The sequence below is a fragment of the Pelodiscus sinensis genome, chromosome 11, assembly GCF_049634645.1.
Source record: "Pelodiscus sinensis isolate JC-2024 chromosome 11, ASM4963464v1, whole genome shotgun sequence".
Classification (NCBI taxonomy): domain Eukaryota; kingdom Metazoa; phylum Chordata; order Testudines; family Trionychidae; genus Pelodiscus; species Pelodiscus sinensis.
In genome coordinates, this window is record NC_134721.1 from 40132701 (window position 1) to 40148461 (window position 15761).

The following is a 15761-nucleotide window of genomic DNA, read 5'->3' on the forward strand; positions in this document are numbered from 1 at the left end:
TGAACAGGGCTTAAGGATGGCCGGAAGCAGTGCCGGCAGGGCATAAAAGGAGGACTTAGAGCATGGAGATGCTGTCTCAGGCTAGCCGAGGGCTGCGCTTAAAGGGTCCCGACCCCCACCCCGGACACACAGTTCTAAGGGGTGCCCCGCTTGCAATGAAGTTCTGGCTTGGAGTGCCCTGAGTGCCCACACTGGGCACATCACACCACTCGGCCATCAGCCCGGCTGCACTTGCCGCAGGCTGCCATCTGGGGAAAGGGAGTAATTGGGGGGCTGCAGGAGAGCTTCCACCCCCAGAAGCCCGCAGAGCCAGCCCAGTCCTCCCCATCGGGGGCTCGTACCCCATTCCTCCCTCACCTCCTTCCACTTACCCTTCCCTAGACCCCCTTCTTATTGATGTACAAAATAAAGATAACGTTTCTTCCAACATTGACTCTGTCTTTATTGAAAAAAACTAGGGGAGACTGGGAAAAGGAGGTGGGAGAGGGGAAGAGAAAGGCTGAGAGAAGGGAGGGCAACTAACATGATCAGGGGTTGGGAACAGGTCCCAGATGAAGAAAGGCTACAGAGACTGGGACTGTTCAGCTTAGAAAAGAGGAGACGGAGGGGGGACAGGATAGAGGTCTCTAAAAGCAGGGGTTGGGTGGAGAGGGTGCATTCAGAAAAGTTCTTCATGAGTTCCCATAAAGAAGGACTAGAGGACACCAAAGGAAAGGAATGGGTAGCAGGCTTCAAACTAGTAAGAGAAAGTTGTTGTTCTTCCCAAAGCAATTAATTAACCTGTGGAACTCCTTGCTGCAGGAGGCTGTGAAGGCTACAACTAGAACAGAGTTGAAAGGGAAGTGAGATAAAGTGATGGAGGATGGGTCTATGGAGTAGTCTTAGCCAGGGGGTAGGAGTGGTGTCCCTGCCCAAAGTTTGTGGAAGGCTGGAGAGGGATGGCACGAGACAAATGGCTTGGTCACTGTCTTCGGTCCATCCCCTCCAGGGTCCCTAGGGTTGGCCGCTGTCGGAAGACAGGCTACTGGGCTAGATGGACCTTTGGTCTGACCCAGGACGGCCATTGTAAGCTCAGGGCTCAGGGTCTGGGGTCTTAGTGGACCCCCTTGATTTTCATGCACACCTGGTCCTGGGTGGCCAGGCTGGCAGCTCTCCTGCCCTAGCCGGCCACTTTCCTGTGCCTAGTGCAGAGATCGTGGACGAGGTCCACGATGTCCGCACTAGCCCAGGAAGGTGCCCGCCTCTTGCGGTCCAGGGCAAGCTCCTGGGAGCCGCCAGCCTGGTCCCGGCAAGGGGGGGTGGGCTGGGGGGCATCGGATGGGTGGCTCTGTGCCGTGCCAGGTGCAGGGTCTGCTAGCTGGGTGCTGGCAGGCTTGCACCTGGCACGGGCACCGTATCCAGCCCGTGCCCCTTTAAGGGGTCCGGGGCCGGGAGGGGGGCATAGAGTTTCCCTGGTGTTGGCCAGAGTGGCCACCAGGGAAACCTGGGGAGGGCTAGCCTCCCACTAGTTCGAACTAAAGGGCTACACAGCCCTTAGTTCGAACTAGCTAGTTCGAACTAGGCGTTAGTCCTCGTAAAATGAGGTTTACCTAGTTCGAACTAAGCGCTCCGCTAGTTCGAATCAAATTCGAACTAGCGGAGCGCTAGTGTAGCACCTATTAAAGTTAGTTCGAACTAACGTCCGTTAGTTCGAACTAACTTTGTAGTGTAGACATACCCAGAGGGTATGTCTACACTACCCCGCTAGTTCGAACTAGCGGGGTAATGTAGGCATACCGCACTTGCAAATGAAGCCCGGGATTTGAATTTCCCGGGCTTCATTTGCATAAGCGGGGAGCCACCATTTTTAAAACCCCGCTGGTTCGAACCTCGTGCAGCGCGGCTACACGGGGTTTGAACTAGGTAGTTCGAACTAGGCTTCCTATTCCGAACTACCGGTACACCTCCACGAGGCCGCGCTGCCCGGGGTTCGAACCAGCGGGGTTTTAAAAATGGCAGCTCTCCGCTTATGCAAATGAAGCCTGGGAAATTCAAATCCCGGGCTTCATTTGCAAGTGCGGTATGCCTACATTACCCTCCTAGTTCAAACTAGGAGGGTAGTGTAGACATACCCAGACTGGTGTCCAGTGAGAGAAGGAGACTGGGCCAGCAGACAAGTCTCCAACATGGATAGAAACCTCCTAAGACAGTGGAATGGGTTTATGTCTGTATGGTTTCATGACAACAGCTCATTTGTGATGCCACACCAGAGAAGTAATGAATAGATAAATTAAATGATTTTGTGGTCCAGGACACTATTGAGGGGACTAAAATATGACTAACGGGGCATGCTAGCCATAGGAAAATGTTGAGCATAAGTAGTGATTTGTAATAAAAAAAACTGGTCAAAAAGAGTCCAGGTCACAGCAGGTTTTAAGATAGGTATGTTTCTGTAAATATTTCCTGTTTGTCTTTTGGAATGATTTGGCCATCAGCTCATGAAGTAACAATGCTGCCCTCTATCTGTCTGCAACAGAATGGAGTGAAAGTAGAAGAATGATTTAAAACTCTGCCAAGCATGAGAAAATATCTTGAGTCGGAGCTCAAAATGATTTACTAAAAATCAGGAGGTTAGAAATAATTCGTTCTGGATTCTTTTTATTTAACTTCTAGTCTGAGACTTTAGGACACATTCGTTCATGGGTTTGACAGTTTTTCCACAACTGTGAGGGCTAGCTTCCCTTAGAAGCTAAGTTTTCACATAAGGTGATTACAAGAGCTGGGGATTTAAGGAAAGCACCAAATATAGTAAGAACTGCAAAGAAGAGGCAAGAAGGCCCACTGACGGGGGATGAATGCGGCAATTGCCCTGGGGCCTGGTGATTCTACAGGTCTTGGGACTCCCAGCTGCTGCTGTTATTACTGCAGCCATGGTGGCAGGGAGAGCCCTGGGCCCTTTAAATTACCACGGGGGCTCAGTGTGGCCTGCTTTAGAGCTCCATGCCACACATTCTGGGCCGCTCAGAGGTCTGGCATGAGGAGGGAGGGTGCTGCATGGTCCAGGCAGCGCTGGGGGCTGGCTGCCCAAGCTCTGCCCCTTCCTCACGAGGTGCTGCTCCTTTTGGGAGTGCAGAGCCACTCTCCTCCCAATTGCCCATGGGCCTGGCAATCCTTTCAGCCCCACTGGTGGCAAGAATTGGTCACACTGAGTATGACAGAGTGGTTTTATGGTACTGCTGTATTTAGGGTTGCCAGATGGTCTCCCCAAAAATACCGGACACCTGGTATTTTTTGGTCAGGCAAAAAAAAAAAAAAGTGGGATAAGCAATGATCGTGACCCCGCCTCCCGGCTGGGACTCCCAGGCTGAGAGGCGGGGCCACGATTGGCGCTGGGAGCCTGTGATTGCCCAGAAGCCTGGTGGGGGCGGGGAAAGTGGCGGGGACTCCCAGCAAAAAAAGGAACCCCAGAGTTGTTAAGCAAAAACATAAAAAAAAAATAAAAAAACCCAGTGTGGCCCCTTTAAGAAATGCTTTTGAGGCTTTTTGGCCCTAACAGGCTAATGGTGGCTGTCCGCCATCTAGTCTGGCCTGGAGCAGGAAGACAGCTCCCCTGCGGAACCAGGTAAGCACTCGGTATTTTTGCCTCCTGGCCAGGAAAAAAACAGAAAATACCAGACATTTTAGGTGTCCGGCATTTTCTGAATTTTTTTACCGACAGGAGGAAAAAATACCGGAGTGTATGGGTCAATACCGGATACCTGGCAACCCTAGATCTCACCTCAGCAGCACACCTGACCGTGAATGCCCAGGGTCACAGATGAACTCCAGCATGGAGCATGCAGGAGATCCAGCAGACAAAGGAGGCAGACGGATGGTTTGGGTCAGAGCTGCAAACATGCTGCTTCTATAAGTAACTGCATGAGATTCTGGGAAAAGGGAGAACCCGACCAGTTTCCCAAGCCAGTCCATGGATTCCTGACAAGATTCTCCTTTGGCAGCCTCGGGCAGCAGCAGGGTGGACAGTGTAGATGAGGAAGAGGAGGAGGAAGAGGAAGAGATCGGTTAGCAGGCGAGCAGAACATCTGATTTCACAGCCAGCCAGGACCGTTTTATAATTTTGGAGACAATCCCGTCTTCCCAGAATGTCTCACTGCTGAGCCCTGGTGGCAAAAGAGGGCACTTTTGGTGAGTTCGCATTTTTAATCATGCTATGCATGGGTTAAGGCAATGGGTCGGGTGGGTGGGGGAGGCACTACGCTGAACTCTTGCGCACAGTTGGGACATGCACCTTTGACTTTACAAAATGGGGCGCTAGAAAACAGACCTTAATAAATTCGTTCTTGTCTCATAGTATAGACAAGGCCTTAGCTGTCAACTCTTCAGCAGCCCAGCTGTGGTTCTGCTCCCAAATCCAGCCTCAGCCCCTGGCCGCAGCACTGCTCCTGGCCCCAGACCCACCTCTAGCTACAGCCCCAACCTCAGCTCCTTCTCCCATAGGTGTTTTCCCTACCCACCAGCCGCGGCCCTGTTCTTGACTCCAAGGGAGCAAAGATCTGGGTAAAGGGGAGCATAACTTAAAAGTTTAGGGACCTCTTCCCTGGAATGTAGTATTCGGTACATATGAGAAGTGTTCTTGTGCTTTGCTTTCATTTCATGGAAAACTCTGCTGTGTGCAGCTAGCTACTTGTGCCTTTCTTCCAGCTAGTGATTTGTGTAACAGGATTTACTGTACTGGAAGAGATGTTAGTTTACAGGTAATGGTAATGGCCTTTCCTGAGCATAAGTTTGGGACTATTTTGACTGTCTGTTGACTCTTTTAGGAAATAGACTCCTTGTTTGTGACTAGGGAATAAGGAGAATCCAAAAACTGTAATTCATGTCAAACAGATTAGATAAAACAGAGGGTGCTAGTAGGGACATGTTGATATTGTACTAAGTTAATTTTTCATATTGATAATTGCTTTCTACAATGGGAAATATCCTAATAGAGAATGGAAGTAAAGTCGATATGGGTGCGTCTACACTGCACTGTTATTTCGGATTAACTAGCATTATTCCAAAATAACAATGCGAGTGTCTACACAGCAATTCCGCTATTTTAAAATAATATCAAAATAATGGGTGGCTTATTCTGAATTCTGTAAACCTCATTCTATGAGGAATAACTCCTCTTCTGAAATAGCTATTTCAAAATAGCTGCAGTGTGGACATTCCACTGCTGCTATTTTGAAATAGCTCCTCACCAGGGCTATTCTAAGTAATTTCTCCCCAGTGCTTCCTAGGGCTCTAACTTGAGATAGCACATCCTCATTAGGGCAACCTGCCTTGGACTAATTTTGAGGCTTCCCTGTGGTGTGGATGCTCTATTTCAAAATAAGCTTTTTCAGAATATATCTTCTGGAAAAGCTTATTCTGAAATAAGCATTCAGTACCATAAAATACTCTGACATTCAAAGATACTTGACTTCTATTTCACTTTGTTTTGCAGGCTAGCAGTTACAATATTTTATAATAGGAAAACACGAACGAGGTCATTGGTTTATTAAAAATATAAAACATATAATCATTCTATTTTAAGAGAATCCAGAGTTTCCAGACAAAAGCTATTTTCTTTTTACATATATGGTAACAAAACATTTCTGATGTTCCACAGATGTTCCTTACGGTTCTTAACTGTGACTTTGACATATCTGTAGCCACTTAAAAATACATATCATTTAGTATATTAAGCAACTCAAAGGAAGAAGCAGAGGAGAAATTAGGATGAACCCAAGATTTTACATCAAACCCATTTTCAGGGGGCCAAATTCCATTAGAATTAATCGTGCCTAACCCATTTGGGGAACTTTTACTGGCATCAAAAGTGTCTTTAAAATATTTTTGGTACAACTCAAATATAATAGGTGCATTCTGAACAATTTAAGTTATCACGCCTCCAGTTCTGTTTTGTGATTACTACTGGCAATCGCTTAACAGAAGATATATATAACAAATACTAGTTTGGATTAAACATTTTCCAGCCCTTCTGTTTCTCTACTAGCACAAGACTCAACTACACAATCCTATTTGTTGTTCCCATAAATGCATTTTATTAATTCCAATTTACACTAAGCCCCCACTATTGGTTTGCTCTTGATAACCAGGGAAGGAGACAGAAATGATCTTACGGTCCAGTATGAATTCAGTATTCAACTAGATGAACTCCTTTACAAATGGCAGGCATACAGGAAACGCCATTACCCCTATATATGCCAAAGTAGGGTGCTCCTCCAACCAGTATGAATTCAGTATTCAACTAGATGAACTCCTTTACAAATGGCAGGCATACAGGAAACGCCATTACCCCTATATATGCCAAAGTAGGGTGCTCCTCCAACCTGCTACGGCCATGGGTGTGTAGAGTTTGGGGACTGGATGGTTCTGGGATTACCCATGGACTTGAATAGACTGCGGAAGGGCTGAGGAGCTGACCTCTACTCTGTCCATAAAGTCGGGTGTCCATTCCCAACAGAGCGCAAAGCCTACTTAGGGTGAATTTTACAATAAGATTTTTCACATTAAACTATAGTCACGCAATTTCATTTTGTTACCCTTATTTAATTAATCGTCAGACTCTATTACACCTCCATTTGTAAAGCACCAATGACTTAAGACTATAACAGGAACTGGGAAGAACAGAAGTCCCTCTGTTCTTTGGATAATCAATGCAACATAATCAAACCAGGAAACCTAACATGTTCCCATATCACACTGTTTAAACCTGATGGGACAGAATTCAATCCAAGGCTCACAAGGCCAATGGTTTGTTGTTGAAAACTGCCTTTTGGTGACAAAATAAAGAGAGTTTACACACTGCCATGTGACTTTTGTCAGGAAAAATGCCCAGTTTTGGCAATAAAAAAATTCCATTGCATGAGAGACTCTCCCGCCACTTTTATAGTGGAGAAGGAGTCAGCTTAGACTAGAGATGTAAAAAATTCATTTAGAAAGGTAGCTGCTAGAAATCGTAGCAGTTACATAGTTATACACTGACTACAGGCTCTGCAGTATAAAGCTTAAATACACTGAGGGCAATGGCACATATTTCTGCACGAGGCATAAGGGATCGGTCGGAAAAGGCTTTCCTTGTCGACCGATCCCTGTCTAGACTGACGCTTTTTGCTAGCAAAGTGCCACGTCGGCAAAAAGCGTTGGCCATTTTTATTCTAATGAAACTCGGGATATTTAAATCCCTGCTTCATTAGCAATTTCAGTATGTCTACCTCTTCCCTGGTCCATGGCACAAAGGCTTTACTCTGTATACAAGACATGCACAGCTTTCAGCCTTTCCACCGCTTATTCATGCTGTGGAACCAATATGAAGTTCTCTGCAGCCAGGGATGATGAGGCTGGATTTGTGTATTTCCCTCATATACAGAATTTTAAAAGAATTACAAATTCTAATGTAACCCAGACTACAAAGAATTTGTATGTTGCAAAGCAAGAGGCACATTCAACTCCTGTAAGAAATCCACAACTTGAGCTTATGGCCTATTCAGTTAATGTTGTGCAATATATACAAGATTTAATAAAACTGTTACAGCTCCAACCTCTGTTTCTTGAGGACTCTTCGTTTTTTACAGGAAAGATAATTTTCCATGTTCTTTATGCTTGTAGACTTTATACTACTAATTGTGAAGCACAGTGTTAATTTGAGTTAATAAAACACTAAGATTTCTCTTCTGATATTGCTCATTAATCTGCCCTGGCTTTGATTCTAGGAAGAAACCTTTGTATCAGAGTAGATGAAAAATGTCAGCCGTTCAGATTCCACGCAGGGTTTGGCTGCTGGTTTAACAGATTCCTATTTCCCAACTCTTTCTGTGTCATTAGCATTATTTTGCAAATGCTTGCACCCTAGGAAATTAGCTGTAATATTTTAGTTAAAGCTGATTTCCCCTCTGAGGAAGTGAGATGACTGAACAGACCTTTAACTGCACTTAGCACATTTTAAAGCTTTCTGTAGTACTTTCATGTGCTTTGTTATCTGAACCATTTAAACCACCAAATGCTCTTTCCCTTTAATCGGCTGAAGCCAGAAATAAGTATAAAAGAAAAAAGCTTTAATAAGCGAATAATTCTGCTGGCAAGTGTTATAATAATTTGCATTTATAATGTCCCTTTCATGCTGAAATACGTCACTAACAGTAGCACTGAATTGCAGTTATTTTAGATTGTCATAGCTATTAAACGCCACAAAGTCCTACAGGCAAAAAGAAATTTTGGCTTGGGACAATCTGCTGTTCTTACAAAAGCCCCTGAGAGACACAGAACAGAGAAGCTCTGTTTCAGGTCTAGACAGTGCAAAGAAGGCAAACAGCGCATGGACTGATATTACCTTCAAAGAATTAAGTTAGGAGCTCACCCTACCAAGTTTCATATGCAACTCTGATTAACTTAGGAAAATTACAGACTGCTCTTCAAAGACTTAGGCTGGTTAGGCTGACAAAACCTTTTCCAGATCGTTGTTCCAATTCAGTATCTTTGTCCTAAATGAAAGGCTTGATAGCCTCAAATAACATTAACAGATACATGAAGAAGCTCACTTTCCCAAGGGAGTTACAAACCCATGGTTCAAATGTCAAAATGTCAAATGTCAAAAAAGTATTCAAGAAGACACTTATGCTGCGTTTGACCAGCTGTTGTGTGTTCCACTGCTTTAGCAAGCAGATCTAGTTTAACTGTTGCTCAGACATAAGCATGTAAGAGCAGCAGTGATGATGCTAAAGGGCTAAAGTTATTCATTTTAAACATGAGGGGTGCGTCTAGACTGGCAAGATTTTGTGCAAAAGCACTTGCTTTTGCGCAAAAACTTGCCAGCTGTCTACCCTGGCCGCTTGAATTTGCACAAGAACACTGATGTTCTAATGTAAGAATTCAGTGCTTCTTGCGCAAATACTTTGACGCTCCCGCTCAGGGATAAGCCCTCTTGCGCAAGAATACTTGTGCAAGACGGCCAGTGTAGACAGGCACCTTAATTTTTTGCGCAAGAAAGCCTGATGGCTAAAATGGCCATCGGAGCTTTCTTGCGCAAAAGCGCGTCTATACTGGGCACGGATGCTTTTGCGCAAAAGCACTTTTTGCGCAAAAGCATCCGTGCCAATCTAGACGCTCTTTTGCGGAAATACTTTTAACTGAAAAACTTTTCCGTTAAAAGTATTTCCGCACAATCATGCCAGTCTAGACGCAGCTGACCTGTCAAATAATGCTTTGTGGACTTAACAGTGTTCCCTGTTTGATGCCTTAAGGAAAGCTTGCCATCTAGTGGTTCAGATGCATTAACAGAAAAAGGAAGCAGGTGCTTGAAATAATTCCAGCTAAAACCAGTGTTACTAATTTCTCTTTAGCTAGCTTCTACCGCTTCAAGTTTATGAGGTGGCAAGTCAAACTCCCAGAAAGACATCAGCAGCTCACAGTAGGTGCCTGTAAAAGACCAAACAATGGCCTTCAGTGAGCACAGATTTCTCCCCTTCCTAATTCTAGGCCTCCACTTTATTTACATATGCAAAGAAAAGTGGAGGGCATGTAAATCATTGTCACTCTGTTTGTAGATATGCCTTGCTTTCCATTTATTAAGTGATCTTTTCTTTCCCTTTGTGGTATACTAGATAATTTGTGGTTTTGCCCATAATGGAAGAGTTCAGACCCATAATTCTCCACCATTGCAGATAAAGCAGAGTGTACCTCAGGTCATCTATGATACAGCTTCCACCACTAGAGATCTGTTGAATCTGACACATCTTGACACTTCTGATTGCACTTCCCTTCTAGGACTTGGTTGGAGAGCAGTAGAAGGGGAGAATAAGGTGAAGGGAGACAGTGTATCCTAGGGGCTCATGAGACTTGGATTCTCCTTTAAAAGAAATAACCAAGTAAGGTCCCAAATACTGGCTAACTGCTCAGGAGAAAAGGAGCAATACTGCAGTAGATTTTAAGGCAGTCTTCATATTGCTTGAATTCGGATCTTCCCAACTCAAAGGATGTAATTCAAAGCTGGGTGGGGAACCTGCGTCTCCTGGCTTGTTTGGATCCGACCCCTGAGGCTCAGGGTGTGTCCCCATCCCAGCATTCAGGAGCCTGTGCTGGCATTCCAGCCCTCCGGACCCCTGCTATACCATCATTATCGCTGGAGCACACAAAATCTACTTGTTGTAAGAGTGTTAAATGATGTTCAACACTGTAGAGGCGTTTCAATATATACTTTAAAAAAAGAAATGAGGCTTCAGGGCTATATTTTCAATGCCATGTGCTTAGTGTATTTATAAAATACCAGAAAATAAGCATGAATATGCAATCTCTTACCTACAAAATTAGATGCAACTATACATCTGCCTATTTCAGCTCTGCAAAGACACTGAATGCTCCAGGCTACAATCATCGTTACCTATTATTAATCTTCATAGGAAATCTTACAACATCCCTGACCAAATCTACAGGGATTCTTCAAAGTCTTCTCAACTATAACTGAATCATTCTTTTCTCTCTTAGCTACAGAGAGACATGTAGTTCTTAACTACCACAACTTACAATTCAGAAAAAATTCTTTCCTGAGTCAGACCTCAGAACTGCACTCCTTAAATATACCTGTTCAGTTTTTATATTATGCTGGAGTCTCAAAGGCTACGACTACACTCTAGCCTTCTTGCACAAAAGCTTATGCGAATGAAGCTTGGCGTGGAATATCTTTTTGAGGAAGAACGGCTCTTGCACAAGAGGGGGGTTATCCTCAAAAAGGAACCGTCTATACTGCTCTTTTTTGTGCAAAAGCCTCTTGTGCAAAAATGGCTGCTAATTAATTATGCAAATGAAGCACGGCGATATTCCACGCCGAGCTTCATTTGCATAAGCTTTTCCACAAGAAGACTACAGTGTAGACGTAGCCAAAATGTCCATGCTTAAAGGAATAAGGCCCATAACAGGAATGCTGCCTTGAGGAGGGCAGCCTACTCTTACCAAATTGACTTGCAATTATTCTCTTTTGTGGGAAACAGATACATGAACTCCAGCCAGACAGAAAACACATGTTGAAAGCAGAAAGTAAAGGCAGAGCCCATATATAGATGAGCCTTTGTTCTATGAAGCATTTGAAGCATCTTATGCTCATGAGATTTGGGATAACACTTGTGGGCAGGGTTGGAATATATAAACAACTGATTAAAAAACCTGGGGAAATATTGCTTATTTAAAGACACTTGAGTATCGATATTTGATACATGTAATTGTCACTCCGTAAGCCACGAAGTTAATACAGCACGAATGCAGCTGATCTATAAAGAAATGTATAATGAAATGTTAGATAAATGTGTATTAAATAATGGTAGAGAAATAGATAGTATATATTTAACAGTATTACAAGAAAATATAAAAGAGATCTTTCTGTGTGTCATGTTGACACAGCTCTCAAAACTCTATTAAAACAACTTCAAAATTTGTAAAAAATCAGAAAGCTGATATATGTTTAGTTGGTTCTCGGTCTGCGTACCTGATGGGGCAAAAAAACCCAGATAAATGTGTGATTTCTCTGCTAGGTGCAACTCTTCCAAGACAGACAGAAAAGAGAGGATTGGATAAGAGAGAAGCAGTGGATGTGGTATACCGAGAATTTAGTAAAAGATTTGATAAGATCTTACATGACCTTCTTATCAATAAACTAGGGAAATACAACCTACATGCGGCGACTATAGGGTGGGTGCATAACTGGCTGGATATCTGTTCTCATAGAGTAGTTACTAACAGTTCACAGTCATGGTGGAAAGGCATGACAAGTGGGGTTCTGCAGGGGTCTGTTTTGGGACTGGTTCTGTTCAATATCTTCATCAATGATTTAGATGATGGCATAGAGAGTACACTTATTAAGTCTGCAGATGACACCAAGATGGGAGAGGTTGTAAGGAGGACAGGGTCATAATACAAAATGATCTGGACAAATTGGAGAAATGGTCTGAGGTAAAGAGGATGATGTTTATTGAAGACAAATTCAAAGCACTCCACTTAGAAAGGAACAATCAGTTTCACACACACACAATGGGAAGTGATTGTCTTGGAAAGAGAAAGGAGTATAGGGGTCACAGTGGACCACAAGTTAAATATGAGTCAGCAATGTGACACTGTTGTAAAAAAAAGCCAACATGATTCTGGGATGCATTGACAGGAGTGTTGTGACCAAGACACAAGAAGTGATTCTTCCGCTGTGCTGTGCACTGATTAGGCCTCAGTTGGAATATTGTGTCCAGTTCTGGGCACCACATTTCAAGAAGGATGTGGAGAAATTGGGGAAGGTTCTGAGAAGAACAACAAAAATGATTAAAGCTCTACAAAACATGACCTATGAGGAAAGACGAAAGAATTGGGCTTGTTTAGAAAAGAGAAGACTGAGTGGGGATATGATAGCGGTTTTCAAGTATCTAAAAGGGTGTTACAAAGAGGAGGGAGAAAAATCATTCTCCTTGGCCTCTGAGGATAGGACAAGAAGCCATGGGGCTTAAATTGCAGCAAGGAAGGTTTAGGTTGGACAATAGGAAACGCTTACTGACTGTCAGGGTTGTTAAACACTGGAATAAATTGCCTAGAGAGATTGTGGAATCTCCATTACTGGAGATATGTAAAAGCAGGTTGGATAGACATCTCTGAGGGATGTTGCTTGGTCCTGCTTGTGGGCTGGGGATTGGACTTGATGGTCTCTTGAGGGCCTTTCCAGTTCTAGTGTCATAGAATCACAGAATACTATCTGGACAGGACTAACCAACTAAAAACTCCAATGCCACAACAAGTAAATAAGTAAGATTAAGACAAATGTAAAAAACAATGGAACACATGAAAGTAATGAAAAGACAACTAGGCTGAGTAAGGAGAAGGGCAGTAATGGTTAGATAAGGAAGTATCAATTAGAGTTTTAGGAAGCTATATAAAAATGTAGTAGAGCTATTATGATATATGTATATTTGAAATAGAATGATAATAGATAAGGTAGTTTTAATAAACTGTGCTTGCATGATATTATGAGATGTCCATAATACTGTACTGGGACCAATTCTATTCAAACTATTTATAAATGATCTGGAGAAAGGGGTAAACAGCGAGATGGCAAAATTTGCAGATGATACTAAACTGCTCAAGCTTCAAAAAGCTCTCACAAAACTAAGTGATTGGGCAATAAAATGGCAAATGAAATTTATTGTTGGTAAATGTGAAGTAATGCACAGTAGAAAAAATAATCCCAACTATACATACAATATGATGGAGATTAATTTAGCTACAACTACTCAAGAGAGAGGTCTTGGAGACATTGTGGATAGTTCTCTGAAAATATCCACTCAATATGCAGTGGCAGACAAAAAAGCAAACAGAATGTTAGGAATCATTAGAAAAGGGATAGAGAATAAGGCTGCAGGGTTTTTTCAAAAAAAGTAGCCTTTTTTCGAAAAAACTTCACCTGCGTCTAGACTACAGCCGCATTCTTTCGAAATTAAATAGAAAAACCGCGGCTTTTCTTTCGACGGCGGTACTCCTCATTTCACGAGGAAGAATGCCTTTTTTCAAAAGTGCTCTTTTGAAAAAAGGCGTTCTTGAGTGCAAACAGGGCTTTTTCGAAAGAGAGCATCCAGACTGCCAGGGTGCTCTCTTTTGAAAAAGCGGCTCACTTTTTCAAAAGAAGAGGTTGCAGTCTAGACGCTCTCTTTCAAAAGAGGCTTTTTCGAAAGATTCTTTCAAAAAAGCCTCTTTCAAAAGAGGCTTGTAGTATAGACATACCCTAAGATAGAGAACATCTTATTGCCTCTATATAAAACCATGGTCCACCCACATCTTGAATACTGCATACAGATGTGGTCACCTCATCTCAAAAATATATATTGGCATTGGAAAAGGTTCAGAAAAAGGCAACGAAAATGATTAGGGGTTTGAAACACGTCCTATAGAAGAGAGATTTAAAAAGACTGGGACTTTTCAGCTTAGAAAATAAAAGACTCGGGGGGATATGTTTGAAGTCTATAAAATCATGATTGGGGTGCAAAAAGTGAATAAGGAAAAGTTATTTGCTAGTTCCCATAACATAAGAACTAGGGGTCACCAAATGAAATTAATAGGTAACAGGTTTAAAATAAACAAAAGGAAGTTTTTCTTCATACAGTGCACAGTCAACCTGTGGAACTCTGCAGAGGAGGTTGCGAAGACCAGGACTTTTAACAGGATTCAAGAAAGAACTAGACGAATTCGTGGAGGTGAGGTCCATCAATGGCTATTAGCCAGGATGGGTAGGAACGGTGTCCCTGCCCTCTGTCAGAGGTTGGGAATGGATGACAGGAAAGGGATTGCCTGAAGATTCCCTGTTCTGTTCACTGCCTCTGGGGCATCTGGCATTGGCCATTGCCGGAAGACAGGATACTGGGCTAGACGGACCTTTGGTATGAGCCAGTGTGGCCATCCTTATGATCAGATGTCTACATTTATTCTAGCACATGTATGCCCATTGTAATGGACCAGGTCGCCCCTCCCGCGCGGGGAGGCGGTTCTGCGCCCGCTCACCCCGCCTCACGCAGGGCTGGGGGGGGGGAGGGGGGAGTCTCAGGCTTGGCCCGCGGGCGGGCAGAGCCCCACGCCCCGCCCCGGCCGGCTGACGGGATCGGAGCGCGCCCGCCGCTTCCCGCTCCGCGAGGGGCCGCCGCGCGCGCCATGGGCTCCCGGGACGTGCTGCGCGAGACGGCGCGGCTGGCCTCCTCCAGCGCCCTGCTGCAGGTACCCGCGCCGCGCGCCAGGCCCGTCCGGCTGAGCGCGGCCTCCCCCGCGCGCCGCGTCCCGCCCTCGCGCCCCCGCCTCCTCCAGAGCCGCGCTCTGCCCCCTGCGGCCACTGGAGCGTCAGCCCCGTGTCCCTGGGCCCGGTCTGCTGCAGTGCCAGGCCCCCCCCGGCCCCAGGCGGGAGAGCACCGGCACCAGCAGCTCGCACCTTGGCCCCTGCTCGGGGGGGCGAGGCTCTTGGTAGCGGAGCCGCACCCCTGTTGGGGCTTCTTCCTCAGAAGCCGCATCTGGGAAGCAGAGCAATGCTTCCCGCCTTAGTCCGTTTGTGCTTCCAGCGCATGCAAGGTGCCATTGCCCCTCGGGGCGTTTCTTCCCTAGACGTAATCCCCCCCTTTCCCGATGAGCACTGTGAGTTGTTTCCAGTATATCAGTGCTAGGAATTGGTGGTTCTCAGCCTTTCCAGGTGACTGGACGCTTTGAGGAATCCAAGGCTTGACCCCACTGCCTGGGCCCCAATTCCTGCCACCTGGGGCTAAAGCTGGTAATTTAGCTTCACAGGCTCCCTGTTGTGTAAGGCCATAGGCAGTTGTCCTGGTTGCCACTTCTTAATGCCGGCCCTGCACAGACACTGCCCTTAACTCCACCCTTGACCCCATTGAGAGTCACAGCCTCTATAATGAAAAACAGTGGGGCAGATAAGTTGACATAGGGGTGGTTGAGAACCACTCATTTAGATAGCAAATAGTAAAAATTGTTGCCTGTGGCAGAGTCGTCCTTACGGTACAGGGAATTGGGTGACTGCTCTGGGGCTGGAGCAGCCACTGGCAGCCTTCATGCCAGAACCTCCCCCTGCTATCACCTAGTTTAGTGATGGGCAATGTAGCCTATGACTGGCATGGTCAATGTTGTGTGCAGTCAGCATGCACCTCCGTTCACATGCATGTCATTTTAGGGAAAAAACCCTACGTAGATGGAAAATAGTGGAATTTGCCAGCACTGCATGTGGGCAA

The 15761-nt window shown here is 44.9% G+C and overlaps 1 protein-coding gene across 4 annotated transcripts in view; it reads left to right on the forward strand.

The window, feature by feature from the left end:
- Positions 1-14588: 14588 nt before the first annotated feature.
- Positions 14589-15761, forward strand: part of RFT1 (RFT1 glycolipid translocator homolog) — a 33125-nt gene continuing 31952 nt past the window's right edge. For 3 of the 4 annotated variants that reach the window (XR_012906528.1, XM_075939363.1, XM_075939364.1), the window contains exon 1: positions 14589-14751. Coding sequence is in view for 2 of the 4 variants with exons in the window: in XM_075939363.1 (XP_075795478.1) it covers positions 14689-14751 (63 nt within the window). In the remaining 2 variants the exon portion in view is untranslated. The remainder of the gene's footprint in view (positions 14752-15761) is intronic. The other variant, XM_075939365.1, reaches the window with a different exon arrangement.